The sequence below is a fragment of the Trematomus bernacchii genome, unplaced genomic scaffold (genome assembly GCF_902827165.1).
Source record: "Trematomus bernacchii unplaced genomic scaffold, fTreBer1.1, whole genome shotgun sequence".
Classification (NCBI taxonomy): domain Eukaryota; kingdom Metazoa; phylum Chordata; class Actinopteri; order Perciformes; family Nototheniidae; genus Trematomus; species Trematomus bernacchii.
In genome coordinates this window covers 196,801-211,733 of record NW_022987857.1, presented here as the reverse complement: position 1 = coordinate 211,733, position 14,933 = coordinate 196,801, and the positions used below count along the sequence as shown (strand labels likewise).

General features: G+C 46.1%; 1 protein-coding gene across 1 annotated transcript in view; it reads right to left on the bottom strand.

Annotated features, from left to right (window-relative positions):
• chek2 (checkpoint kinase 2) overlaps positions 1-14,904 on the bottom strand; it is a 37,132-nt gene extending 22,228 nt beyond the window's left edge. Inside the window, exons 1-3 of the mRNA XM_034113488.1 lie at positions 14,851-14,904; positions 14,323-14,362; positions 6,542-6,845 (exon numbers count right to left, since the gene is read on the bottom strand). Of these exons, the coding sequence (XP_033969379.1) occupies positions 6,542-6,836 (295 nt within the window). The 5' untranslated portion in view covers positions 6,837-6,845; positions 14,323-14,362; positions 14,851-14,904. The remainder of the gene's footprint in view (positions 1-6,541; positions 6,846-14,322; positions 14,363-14,850) is intronic.
• Between the last annotated feature and the right edge of the window lie 29 nt (positions 14,905-14,933).

Sequence of the window (14,933 nt, the reverse complement as noted above, 5' to 3'; positions counted from 1 at the left end):
AAACGGGACAGACCGATAACAAGGACAGTACAACGATGGAGCGAGGAGTCCAATGAGGCACTGCAGGATTGCTTTGAATCTACGGAGTGGAGTGTGTGTGAGGACAATAACATCAACACACACACACGGACACTGTCATCTGCTACATTGGGAAATGCATCGATGACGTGGTACCGAAGGTTTCTGTACGGACATTCCCAAATCAAAAGCCATGGATAAACTGCAAGGTGCGCGGCAAACTGAAAGCGCGCACTCTCGCGCACACAGCGGGAGATTTGGAGGAGTACAGGAAGTCTAGGTATGATCTCCGGAGAGCAATCAGCAGCAAAGAGACAGTACAAAGAGAAGGTGGAATCTGACTTCAAAGGCTGTAACACTAGGAATATGTGGGCGGGACTAAGGACAATGACTGACTACAAAGGAGCAGCGGGGGGTGCTGCAGGAGTGTCTGCGTGCGCATCTCTCCCAGATGAGCTAAACAGTTTTTTTTGCACGCTTTGAGAGCAGCCAGGCTGTGGAGGTACAGAGGGACCAGGAGCTACACTGCCCTTTTGTTTTAAACAGGGCAGATGTGTGTAAATCCTTTAAAAGGGTTAACCCACACAAGGCTCCTGGACCTGATGGCCTCCCTGGCCGTGTTCTCAGGGTGTGTGCAGTTCAGCTGGCAGAGGTGTTCACAGACATCTTCAACAGGTCCCTGCTGCAGTCTGTAGTCCCCACATGTCTTAAACACTCCACCATCATTCCTGTCCCCAAAAAGACAATCATCACCTGCCCCAACGACTACCGCCCAGTAGCACTCACCTCCATCATAATGAAGTGCTTTGAGCGGTTAGTCAAATTATTCATCACCTCCTCCCTCCCTGACTCTCTGGACCCCCTGCAGTTTGCCTACAGAGCAAACAGGTCCACAGACGACGCCATAGCCCTCACCCTCCACACTGCCCTCTCACACCTGGACCCGAAGAACAGGAACACATATGTGAGAATGCTGTTCATTGACTACAGTTCAGCATTCAACACCATTGTGCCCTCCAAGCTGGCCATCAAGCTCAGAGACCTCGGGCTCAACAGCGCCCTCTGTGACTGGATCCTGAACTTCCTGACGGGCAGACCCCAGGCAGTGCGGGTGGGAAACATCACATCCTCCACCCTGATTCTCAACACCGGTGCCCCTCAAGGCTGCGTGCTCAGCCCCTCTCCTCTACTCCCTGTTCACTCACGACTGCGTGGCCACACACAGCTCCAACACCATCGTGAAGTTGCTGATGACACGACCGTCATCGGCCAGATCACAGACGATGACGAGACGGCGTACAGAGAGGAGGTCGAAAAGCTGACATCTTGGTGCCAGGATAACAACCTCCATCTCAACGTCAGCAAAACCAAGGAGCTGATTGTGGATTACAGGAAGCAGCAGGGAGAGGGACACGCCCCCATCGCCATCAATGGGACTACGGTGGAGAGAGTCAGCAGCTTCAGGTTCCTAGGTGTCCACATCACTGAGGACCTGACATGGACTCATCACTGAGGACCTGACATGGACTCATCACTGAGGACCTGACATGGACTCTTCACTGAGGACCTGACATGGACTCATCACTGAGGACCTGACATGGACTCATCACTGAGGACCTGACATGGACTCTTCACTGAGGACCTGACATGGACTCTTCACTGAGGACCTGACATGGACTCATCACTGAGGACCTGACATGGACTCTTCACTGAGGACCTGACATGGACTCATCACTGAGGACCTGACATGGACTCATCACTGAGGACCTGACATGGACTCATCACTGAGGACCTGACATGGACTCTTCACTGAGGACCTGACATGGACTCTTCACTGAGGACCTGACATGGACTCATCACTGAGGACCTGACATGGACTCTTCACACCACCACCATCACCAAGAAAGCTTGACAGCGGCTCTTCTTCCTCCGCAGGCTGAGGAGGTTCAAAATGGATTCCAGGATACTCTGCAACTTCTACAGGTGCACCATAGAGAGGGTCCTGACCTTCTACAGGTGCACCATAGAGAGGATCCTGACCTTCTACAGGTGCACCATAGAGAGCATCCTGACCTTCTACAGGTGCTCCATAGAGAGCATCCTGACCTACAGGTGCACCATAGAGAGCATCCTGACCTTCTACAGGTGCTCCATAGAGAGCATCCTGACCTACAGGTGCACCATAGAGAGCATCCTGACCTTCTACAGGTGCACCATAGAGAGCATCCTGACCTTCTACAGGTGCACCATAGAGAGGATCCTGACCTTCTACAGTGCACCATAGGAAGCATCCTGACCTACAGGTGCACCATAGAGGCATTCCTGACCTTACAGGTGCACCATAGAGCGCATCCTGACCTTCTACAGGTGCACCATAGAGAGGATCCTGACCTTCTACAGGTGCACCATAGAGAGCATCCTGACCTACAGGTGCACCATAGAGAGCATCCTGACCTTCTACAGGTGCACCATAGAGAGCATCCTGACCTTGCATACAGGTGCACCATAGAGAGCATCCTGACCTGCTACAGGTGCACCATAGAGAGCATCCTGACCCTTCTACAGGTGCTCCATAGAGAGCATCCTGACCTTTCTACAGGTGCCACCATAGAGAGCCTCCTGACTTCTACAGGTGCCACCATAGAGAGGCATCCTGACCTTCTACAGGTGCTCCATAGAGAGCATCCTGACCTTCTACAGGTGCCCATAGAGAGCATCCTGACCTTCTACAGGTGCACCATAGAGAGCATTCCTGACCTTCTACAGGTGCCCATAGAGAGCATCCTGACCTTCTACAGGTGCACCATAGAGAGCATCCCTGACCCTCTACAGGTGCACCATAGAGAGCATCCTGACCTTCTACAGGTGCACCCATAGAGAGGCATCCTGACCTTCTAGCAGGTGCACTCCATAGAGAGCATCCTGACCTACAGGTGCACCCCATAGAGAGCATGCCTGACCTTCTACAGGTGCACCATAGAGAGCATCCTGACCTTCTATACAGGTGCATGCCATAGAGAGGCATCCCTGACCATTCTACCAGTGCCCATAGAGAGCATCCTGACCTTCGATCCAGGTGCACCATAGAGAGGCATCCTGACCTCTACAGGTGCGACCATAGAGAGCGATCCTGACCTTCTACAGGTCGCACCATAGAGAGCATCCGGACCTTCTAGCAGGTTGCAGCCCATAGAGAGCATCACTGACCTTCTACAGGTGCACCTATAGAGAGCATCCTGACCTCTACTATCTACAGGTGCAACCATAGAGAGCATCCCTGACTCTACAGGTGCACTCATAGAGAGCATCCTGACCTCTACAGGTGCAACCATAGAGAGCATCCTGACCTCTACAGGTGCACCATAGAGAGGCATGCACATAGAGAGCATCCTGACCTTCTACAGGTGCTCCATAGAGAGCATCCTGACCTTCTACAGGTGCACCATAGAGAGCATCCTGACCTACAGGTGCACCATAGAGAGCATCCTGACCTACAGGTGCACCATAGAGAGCATCCTGACCTTCTACAGGTGCACCATAGAGAGCATCCTGACCTACAGGTGCACCATAGAGAGCATCCTGACCTACAGGTGCACCATAGAGAGCATCCTGACCTTCTACAGGTGCACCATAGAGAGCATCCTGACCTTCTACAGGTGCACCATAGAGAGCATCCTGACTGGCTGCATCACGGCCTGGTACGGCAGCTGCACCGCCCTCAATCGTAAGGCTTTACAGAGGGTGGTGAAAACTGCACAGAACATCACCAGGACGGAGCTGCCATCCATGGAGGACCTTTACTCCCAGCGGCTCAGGAAGAAATCCCTCAGGATTATCAAAGACCCCCATCACCCCAGACACAAACTGTTCAGTCTGCTGCCGTCTGGCAGGCATTACCGCAGCATCCTGGCAAGGACAAGAGGATTCAGAGACAGTTTCATCCCACAGGCGATAAGACTGTTAAACACCTGAACTGCTGGAACAATTTCATAACATTCATCTGCTACTTAGTAATCATTTATCTATTATCTAATATATCATTCCAATAACTTGTATATAGACTCGTATTGCACTATTACACTTTTTTTTACTCTCACTTTTTTTTAAAACTCTTTTTGTATTACTTTTAATATAGTATATTTTAATATTGGTTAATATTGTCTGCTTATCTGTATTATTGTGTTGCACTGTTGGAGAAGCCTGTGACATAAGATTTTCAACGACATAATTACTCTGTAGCTATGTTAGTTTGACAATAAAGAACCTTGAACCTTGATCTGACCGTCGCTCCTGAAGCCCTGTGTTAGCTCAGTGTTAGCTCAGTGTTAGCTCAGTGTTAGCTCAGTGTTAGCTCAGTGTTAGCTCAATGTTAGCTCAGTGTTATCTCACCGTGGCTCCTGAAGCCCTGTGTTAGCTCAGTGTTAGCTCAGTGTTAGCTCAGTGTTATCTCACCGTGGCTCCTGAAGCCCTGTGTTAGCTCAGTGTTGGCTCAGTGTTGGCTCAGTGTTGGCTCAGTGTTGGCTCAGTGTTGGCTCAGTGTTGGCTCAGTGTTAGCTCACCGTGGCTCCTGAAGCTCTGTGTTAGCTCAGTGTTAAATCAGTGTTAGCTCAGTGTTAGCCCTGTGTTAGCTCAGTGTTATCTCACCGTTGCTCCTGAAGCCCTGTGTTAGCTCAGTGTTAGCTCAGTGTTATCTCACCGTGGCTCCTGAAGCCCTGTGTTAGTGTGTTAGCTCAGTGTTATCTCACCGTGGCTCCTGAAGCCCTGTGTTAGCTCAGTGTTAGCTCAGTGTTATCTCACCGTGGCTCCTGAAGCCCAGTGTTAGTGTGTTAGCTCAGTGTTAGCTCAGTGTTAGCTCAGTGTTGGCTCAGTATTAGCTCAGTGTTAGCTCAGTGTTAGCTCACCGTGGCTCCTGAAGCCCTGTGTTAGCTCCGTGTTAGCTCCGTGTTAGCTCCGTGTTGGCTCAGTGTTAGCTCAGTGTTAGCTCAATGTTGGCTCAGTGTTAGCTCAGTGTTAGCTCAGTGTTAGCTCAGTGTTAGCTCAATGTTGGCTCAGTGTTAGCTCAGTGTTAGCTCAGTGTTAGCTCAGTGTTATCTCACCGTGGCTCCTGAAGCCCCGTGTTAGTGTGTTAGCTCAGTGTTAGCTCAATGTTGGCTCAGTGTTAGCTCAGTGTTAGCTCAGTGTTAGCTCAGTGTTGGCTCAGTGTTAGCTCAGTGTTGGCTCAGTGTTGGCTCAGTGTTAGCTCAGTGTTAGCTCAGTGTTGGCTCAGTGTTAGCTCAGTGTTGGCTCAGTGTTGGCTCAGTGTTGGCTCAGTGTTAGCTCAGTGTTGGCTCAGTGTTAGCTCAATGTTGGCTCAGTGTTAGCTCAGTGTTGGCTCAGTGTTAGCTAGGGATGGGTACCGAGCCCCGGTATTAAACGGGCCCCGGGGCTGAATTATTAAAGACCGTGGTACCGTTAAGCTCCGACGTTATCGGTCTTTTTATCGGTACTGGAGACATCTAAAAAATATGTCATGTGTATTATTGCTACACAAACATTATATTGCAGTTTTAGTGTCGCCAACTCTGTTTCTAATACGCAAAAAGACTGCAAAATGCGTCATTTTTTGTATTTTCGATCTCTCCAATCCAGACGAGAGATCTCTCTCCCCCGTCTGTGTGCGAGGGGGCGGGGCAGTTTACACACACGCTCTGCTACATGCAGCAACACACACACACACAGCTGCTACATGCAGCAACACACACACACACACAGCTGCTACATGCAGCAACACACACACACACAGCTGCTACATGCAGCAACACACACACACACACAGCTGCTACATGCAGCAACACACACATACACACAGCTGCTACATGCAGCAACACACACACAGCTGCTACATGCAGCAACACACACACACACACAGCTGCTACATGCAGCAACACACACACACACACACACAGCTGCTACATGCAGCAACACACACACACACAGCTGCTACATGCAGCAACACACACACACACAGCTGCTACATGCAGCAACACACACACACACACAGCTGCTACATGCAGCAACACACACACACACACAGCTGCTACATGCAGCAACACACACACACACACAGCTGCTACATGCAGCAACACACACACACACACAGCTGCTACATGCAGCAACACACACACAGCTGCTACATGCAGCAACACACACACACACAGCTGCTACATGCAGCAACACACACACACACAGCTGCTACATGCAGCAACACACACACACACACACAGCTGCTACATGCAGCAACACACACACACACACAGCTGCTACATGCAGCAACACACACACACACACAGCTGCTACATGCAGCAACACACACACACACACGCAGCTGCTACATGCAGCAACACACACACACACACACAGCTGCGTTGGCTCAGTGTTGGCTCAGTGTTGGCTCAGTGTTGGCTCAGTGTTGGCTCAGTGTTGGCTCAGTGTTGGCTCAGTGTTGGCTCAGTGTTAGCTCAGTGTTAGCTCAGTGTTAGCTCACCATGGCTCCTGAAGCCCCGGGCCATGGGCAGCAGGCGGCCCCAGGGCTGAGGCTCTGGCTCCTCTGGGACGGAGGACAGAGTGACAGGGATGGTGTCGACGCTGCTCAGAGTCCCAGAGCCGCTGGAGGAGGAGGTGGGACCGCTGGAGGAGCTGGAGCCCTGCTGGGTCTTAGACTGGGACTTAGCCTGGGTCGGGGACTGGGTCGGGGACAGGGTGGAGAGAGCCTGGGACAGGGACTGGGTGGACTGGGTGGACTGGGTATGATCCGCCTCATGTGGAACCTCTTCAGACATTTTCCAGCTCTGAAAGGTAAATAGGTAGGAAGGTGTTAGAAACCCTCCCTGGTCCCCGGCTTGAGCTTCAATCTCAGGATCCATGTATCTGTGATCCTCTCCAGAATGGAAGGAGTCATCACATACAGAGCATCAACTAGTTCCTGAACAGTGTCCTTCACATGCTGATATCCAAGAGAGGGAGTTACACAGTCACAAGATGGAGGAATAGAAAGCAGTATTCAATGTTTACTTCAGATTAGCTCCACGTCAGAAATGAGCATGCTTGTCACATGTCTATCTCCATAGAGGCTGAGTCATCATGTTAATCACATAGCTATCATATGGCTCAAACAGTCCTGATGCTCTTCTAGCTAATCACACATCCTGTCATGTTCACAGCTACAGTTGGGATACCTTTGTTAGCATGCTACTCTCATGTTGGAAGAGGACATTCAGTGTTTTCACAACAGAAGGTGTTAGAGCCACAATGAAGTCAACGTTATTATTTAGATTCATAATTTGATAAATGAATTAATGATGTAAAATGATTTATATTGCCATGGTGAATATCTTTTGATGAAATGATTGTTTATTTTAAATCGTAAATATGATCTGTTTCCTTGTACCTTCCGGTGTTTATTTAAGTGAGGTAATTGAGGACAGCCGTGGTGCTCTGAGACCTGATGAGACCTGATGAGACCTGATGAGACCTGATGAGACCTGATGAGACCTGATGAGACCTGATGAGACCTGATGAGACCTGATGAGACCTGATGAGACCTGATGAGACCTGATGAGACCTGATGAGACGGGGAGCGGAACAGTTTTTACACCGCAAATTGTAAACAGAAATTAGTGTTGCAAATTGGACTGCAAAGTATAGTTTATATAGGAAAGTATATCGCCGAAATATTGAGTTATATTTGTTATTTTGAGACTATTTAAGTCAATACTTTTTTGTTAATAAATTACATTTTTTGACTGAAAACCTTCGGCTGCTTATTGCTCTGGATTGCGTGTCTTCAACCCCGCTCTATAGACGCATCAAAGGAAACCTTGGATGCCACTACAGAAGCTTTTTACTTTGTTATATTTATGGGTTTAAACAGATATTTACCTGCAGCTGTTTCATCAATATGTGAATGTTCCTGCTCCTCGAGAGTTAACGTGTTACTGAGAGTCAGAAAGAACCTTTCAGCTCCACAGAATACAGCTTCCTTCTGTTCCTGAAGCTTTAGGTAGAAATACCACGGAGGAAATACCTGCTGCAACGCTAGATATAGACATATCATAAACACTTTATGCTACTGTGTACTTCTACTCCACTACAGTTCAGAGGTACATGGTGTACTTCTACTCCACTACAGTTCAGAGGTACATGGTGTACTTCTACTCCTCTACAGTTCAGAGGTACATGGTGTACTTCTACTCCTCTACAGTTCAGAGGTACATGGTGTACTTCTACTCCACTACAGTTCAGAGGTACATGGTGTACTTCTACTCCACTACAGTTCAGAGGTACATGGTGTACTTTTCCTCCTCTACAGTTCAGAGGTACATGGTGTACTTCTACTCCTCTACAGTTCAGAGGTACATGGTGTACTTCTACTCCTCTACAGTTCAGAGGTACATGGTGTACTTCTACTCCTCTACAGTTCAGAGGTACATGGTGTACTTCTACTCCACTACAGTTCAGAGGTACATGGTGTACTTCTACTCCACTACAGTTCAGAGGTACATGGTGTACTTCTACTCCTCTACAGTTCAGAGGTACATGGTGTACTTCTACTCCTCTACAGTTCAGAGGTACATGGTGTACTTCTACTCCTCTACAGTTCAGAGGTACATGGTGTACTTCTACTCCTCTACAGTTCAGAGGTACATGGTGTACTTCTACTTCTACTAAACCCTGAAGAAGTATCACTGCACCCGCCTGAGGAATGTTCTGATTATGGGAGACCTATGACACAAATGGAGGAGTCTCCACTGCCCGTCACCCCCCCTGTCAACGCCTTGGAGGATACTCTTCATTCATCTCCCAGCTCTCTCTACTCTCCGCTCACCCTTTCACCCTCGCCCTCCCCCCTGGAGTTCGATGACCGCATGAAGGCGAGATGCAGGGTTGGCAGCATGTCCTTTACCCCCGCCCCTCAACGACGCCCACCAAAATCACCGAAGCAGAGACGCGCACCATCTCCCCCGTCTTCATCACTGTGCCTATGTCAACCACCTCCCATCCCTTCAAGAAAGCATCTGCAGTCTCCGAAGCCTGATAAGGATGTGTGTGTACAAAACGCAACAAACTTTTACTGATATGTGCTGGGTCCAGGCTCAAGGGCATATGGCACTCTCAACTCTTTCCAGCACATGCCGGGGCCCTGCCTGCCAGTAGCTTTGCCGATATCTGTGTTGATAGGTAATAGATTAAGAGCGGTAAATCAGCTTAGAAACAGGAAGTGCTCAAACGTTTGTGTGAGGTTATCAAATTTAGCAGTGATTCCATGTCAGCCACAGCTTGTCACAAAATGTTTTACTGATAGTGTATTTAACAAACTTAAACTAGCTTTATTAAATGTCAGGTCTTTGGCAGGAAAAACATTTTTAATCAATGATTTTATCACTGAGCACAATCTCGATTTTATGTTTTTAACGGAAACTTGGATTGAACAAAATAACAGTGCAGCTGTTCTTATCGAATCAACCCCTCCCAACTTTAGTTTTATGAGTCAGGAAAGAATGCATAAGAAAGGGGGTGGAGTTGCTATTTTGTTCAATGATTCCCTTCAATGCAGGAAGACATCTTATGGGGACTTTGCTTCTTTTGAATATGTGGCCCTTCAGCTGAAATGCTCCTCTCGAGCTCTGTTCCTAAATATCTATAGACCACCCAAATACTGTGCAAGCTTTTTTGATGATTTTACTGAACTGCTGTCTATAGTGTGTATTGACTTTGACCGTTTAGTCATTGTTGGTGATTTTAACATCCATGTTGACAACCCCCAGGACAGAGGGGCTAAAGAACTGTTTTGTGTTCTTGATAACTATGGACTGACTCAGCATGTGGCGGAGCCCACGCACAATAAGGGGCACACTCTGGACTTAATTATCTCAAAGGGTCTGAATATCTCAAAGGTTGTGGTGACTGATGTTGCACTCTCTGATCATTCCTGTGTTTTCTTTGAGAGCTCTATTTCTGTTCACAAAAATGTTCAGAAAGAGGTACAGTAACCACAAAGCGATATTTAACTGAAAACACTAGGGAAATGTTTACTCATAATGTTTCATCCACACTTGCCCCTGCTAACATCTCAGTAAATGAGCTAGTAGATCATTTTAATTCAAAAATTAAAAATGTTATAGATACCATTGCTCCAACTAAGGTAAAGGAAGTGATTAGCAAGAAAATATCTCCATGGAGAAAGGCCATGACCGTGAGAACAGAAAAAAGAGAGTGTCGAAAAGCTGAACGTAGGTGGCGAAAAACAAATCTCCAGGTTCACTTTGAAATCTATAAAGAGAGACTTGGCCTTTATAATTTGGAATTGAAAAACGCACGACAGTCTTTCTTCTCTGACATCATTACCAAAAACAAAAACAACGCACGTGCCTTGTTTGCTACCGTCGACAGACTAACTAACCCCCCAGTGTCAGTAGCCTCTGAATTTCTATCCACCAGGGCGTGCAATGATTTTGCCTCCTTCTTCACTGACAACATTCAGAAAATTAGACAAGCAGTCAGTGCCTCTGCATCAGGTACAGCAAATGTGTTGTCACTATGTCCACCTAATATCAATTCAAACACCATGACACAATTCCATCAGATTAATGGTAAAAACTTAGAGGACATTATTCAACTTCTGAAATCCTCCTCCTGCTGCCTTGATATTATTCCAACAGGATTTTTCAAAGATGTTTTTCCTTGCATGGCCTCAGATCTACTTCATATAGTAAACACATCTCTTCACTCAGGTATTTTTCCAGAGGCCCTGAAAACTGCAGTCATTAAACCGCTCTTAAAAAAGAATAATCTAGATGCCTCAGTAATGAACAATTACAGGCCAATATCAAACCTGCCATTTCTAGGTAAAATCATTGAAAAAGTAGTATTTCAACAGTTGAGTAATTTCTTGCATTTAAATAACGGTTTGGATGTGTTCCAGTCAGGATTTCGTCCAAACCACAGCACTGAGACTGCTCTTGTAAAGGTCTTCAATGACATCCACTTAAACACAGACAGTGGCAGAACTTCAGTGTTAGTATTATTAGATCTCAGTGCTGCGTTTGACACTGTTGACCACAACATATTACTAGACCGACTAGAAAACTGGGTGGGACTTTCGGCAACAGTTCTAAATTGGTTTGAGTCCTACTTAAAGGACAGAAAAAACTTTATTTCTATAGGTAAATACACATCTGAGTTGACAAATATGACATGTGGGGTTCCTCAAGGCTCCATCTTGGGGCCTCTTCTCTTTAACGTCTACATGCTACCACTGGCTCAGATAATGAAAAACAACAAAATAAGTTACCATAGCTATGCGGATGACACACAAATTTACGTAACAATTTCACCAGGAGATTATGCTCCAATTCAAACACTGAGTAAGTGCATTGAACAAATCAATGACTGGATGTGTCAGAACTTTCTCCAATTAAACAAAGATAAAACTGAGGTAATGGTTTTTGGAGCCAAGGCAGAACGTATAAAAGTTAGCGCTGAGCTTCAGTCTGCAATGTTCAAAACAACAGATACAGCCAGAAATCTAGGTGTAGTCATGGACTCTGACCTGAGTTTCAACAGTCACATTAAAACAGTTACTAAATCAGCCTACTATCACCTAAAGAACATATCTAGGATTAAAGGACTAATGTCACAGCAGGATTTGGAAAAACTTGTCCATGCTTTTATCTTCAGTAGACTCGACTACTGCAATGGTGTCTTTACAGGCCTCACTAAAAAATCTATTAGAAAGCTGCAGCTAATTCAGAACGCCGCTGCTCGAGTCCTCACTAACACTAAGAAAGTGGATCACATCACTCCTGTTCTGAAGTCCTTACACTGGCTTCCTGTGTGTCAAAGAATAGATTTAAAAATATTGTTGCTGGTTTATAAAGCTTTGAATGGTTTAGGCCCAAAATACATGTCTGACCTACTGCTAAATTATGAACCATCCAGAACTCTCAGGTCTTCAGGGACTGGTCAGCTTTCTGTCCCCAGAGTCAGAACTAAACATGGTAAAGCAGCATTCAGTTATTATGCTCCGAATATCTGGAACAAACTCCCAGAAACCTGCAGGTCCGCTGCAACTCTTACTACTTTTAAATCCAGGCTGAAGACTTTTCTTTTTGCCGCTGCTTTTAATTGAACTATTCACATCTTAAACTGCACTGTAACTTTTAACTTTTATCCATGTATTTTTTCTTTTAATGTTTATTTTATTATCTTTCCTTTTTAATGACTGATTTTAAATGCCATTTTTAAAATGTCTTCCATTTTTGTAAAGCACTTTGAATTACCTTGTGTTGAAAGGTGCTATATAAATAAACTTGCCTTGCCTTGCCTTGCCTTACTCCACTACAGTTCAGAGGTACATGGTGTACTTCTACTCCACTACAGTTCAGAGGTACATGGTGTACTTCTACTCCTCTACAGTTCAGAGGTACATGGTGTACTTCTACTCCTCTACAGTTCAGAGGTACATGGTGTACTTCTACTCCTCTACAGTTCAGAGGTACATGGTGTACTTCTACTCCTCTACAGTTCAGAGGTACATGGTGTACTTCTACTCCTCTACAGTTCAGAGGTACATGGTGTACTTCTACTCCTCTACAGTTCAGAGGTACATGGTGTACTTCTACTCCTCTACAGTTCAGAGGTACATGGTGTACTTCTACTCCACTACAGTTCAGAGGTACATGGTGTACTTCTACTCCTCTACAGTTCAGAGGTACATGGTGTACTTCTACTCCTCTACAGTTCAGAGGTACATGGTGTACTTCTACTCCACTACAGTTCAGAGGTACATGGTGTACTTCTACTCCACTACAGTTCAGAGGTACATGGTGTACTTCTACTCCTCTACAGTTCAGAGGTACATGGTGTACTTCTACTCCTCTACAGTTCAGAGGTACATGGTGTACTTCTACTCCTCTACAGTTCAGAGGTACATGGTGTACTTCTACTCCACTACAGTTCAGAGGTACATGGTGTACTTCTACTCCACTACAGTTCAGAGGTACATGGTGTACTTCTACTCCACTACAGTTCAGAGGTACATGGTGTACTTCTACTCCACTACAGTTCAGAGGTACATGGTGTACTTTTACTCCACTACATGTATTTAATACCTTTAGTTACTTTACAGATCTGGATGAATGATGTGAAATATAATCAAGTGTTAAATCAGACTTTAGTTCCACCTGGAGTAAATCCACAAGCTACCCTGTAGTATACAAAGTCATTCAAACTAGCTGCACCTTTACCACTTGCCGGTCACGCGCATTGCGCGGGAAGGCCGGAGCGGAGCTGTTTTATGTAAAAGCGAAGCAATTAAGCGCGCCACCCCGGTTGGCAGCTTTGTTTTGAAAGAAAAGTTGTGGCTCATCGGACATTGATGAAAGTCTCTAATGTCCGAGTGCAAGTGAATGCAGCACAAGACGCGAGTCTTGTAACCCCTCCCCCGGCCCTGGCGCGAGCGTGGAAATATGATTGGTGGAGATTTCATTTGAACGGGGGGACGGCGCAAAAGGAGAAGCATCCGGACCCAAGTACTGAAGGAATGAGGTGCGGTCTGCAATGACAGAGAAGAGCCTGTCAGTGTGGCTGGACTCAGCATTGAATCAAAACGCACTAAAGCTGTTGATCTTAATCAGTTTGAGGCGTTTTGCTGAACAAGATGGTGATCACTGCATTCAGCTGTAATAGACAACTTGATGCTCTGCTCACGGATGAGCATAAAAAACTGTTAAGATGATGACCTTATGTGTGTATATATTTTCTGCCCCCAAAAAACAGTTTCAAGTCCTGAGAAAGTCAAATTAGACGGTGTGTAAAACTTCACTGCCCAGCCAACAGGAAGGAATCCCTTTGATGTAACCAGGCCAGCAGGTCAGGACTCTCCACTGGATAATAACTGCAGCGATGTGTTTCAGCTGAATACACGTGTTTAACCCTGACTGATGCAGTTAGTCACTTCTTTAATGTTCTTTCTGATGTAAAGTCCAGGTTGTAACTGTTTGCAGTAAAGTCGTGGGGCGCTGAACTGTTCCTTTGAATCTTTTGAATTTTAATATATAATATAATTACTTGTCTTTCAAATTTGAAGGAGGGTGAGCAAGCATCTTGAGGAACATTCATCATGAACTCCTCCAAAAAATATAGTTTATTTAATAATAAATGAATATGTGAATCATAACAGTGAATGACAGCTGATAGGAATAATATGATTGTTAATAATATCATATTCATTCAGACAAACATCGATGAGACAGTTAATGAATGTACCTATAGCAGCAGTCTGCATAGATGTGGTTCCCCTGCTGGTCTAAGAGTGAAACAAACTCATTCAGTTATTGTTCAGTTAAAATGCATTAAATGATGTCTGCCACCTTATATATTTATATTTAAGGCTTTACTGATGTGCCACAATAATGTCACCTAATGTTATTGAGTTAAAATATTAATATTGTGGCTTTCCAAGTTAACATTGATTGATATGACTGCGATTAAATCAGCATATACTTCTGCCAGGGGATGCCACCGCTCAGAATCTCCTGCCACCCCATGAATATGTGTCTAGATCCGCCCCTGGTCCTGTATATCCGCTAAGGTCCCGCTACTGACACGATAGCAGTCATTTAGTGCGCATATGTGTAATTAAACCCATGATATCAAAACCTCACTCCAGCCAGGTACCCAAAGTTGGCAACCCTGACTTAAGTACAGTAACGAAGTATTTGTACTCCTCTGCCTCCCTCCTCTGCAGCCGCAGCAGGGAGCCTCTGACAGCAGAACCGGAGCCTCTGGACTCACCTGAGCTCGGTCCTCTGAAGGTAAACACACCGGGACATGTGCACGTGCAGTAGGATCGATCCGCGCGCTTCCGTCTGCCGTCT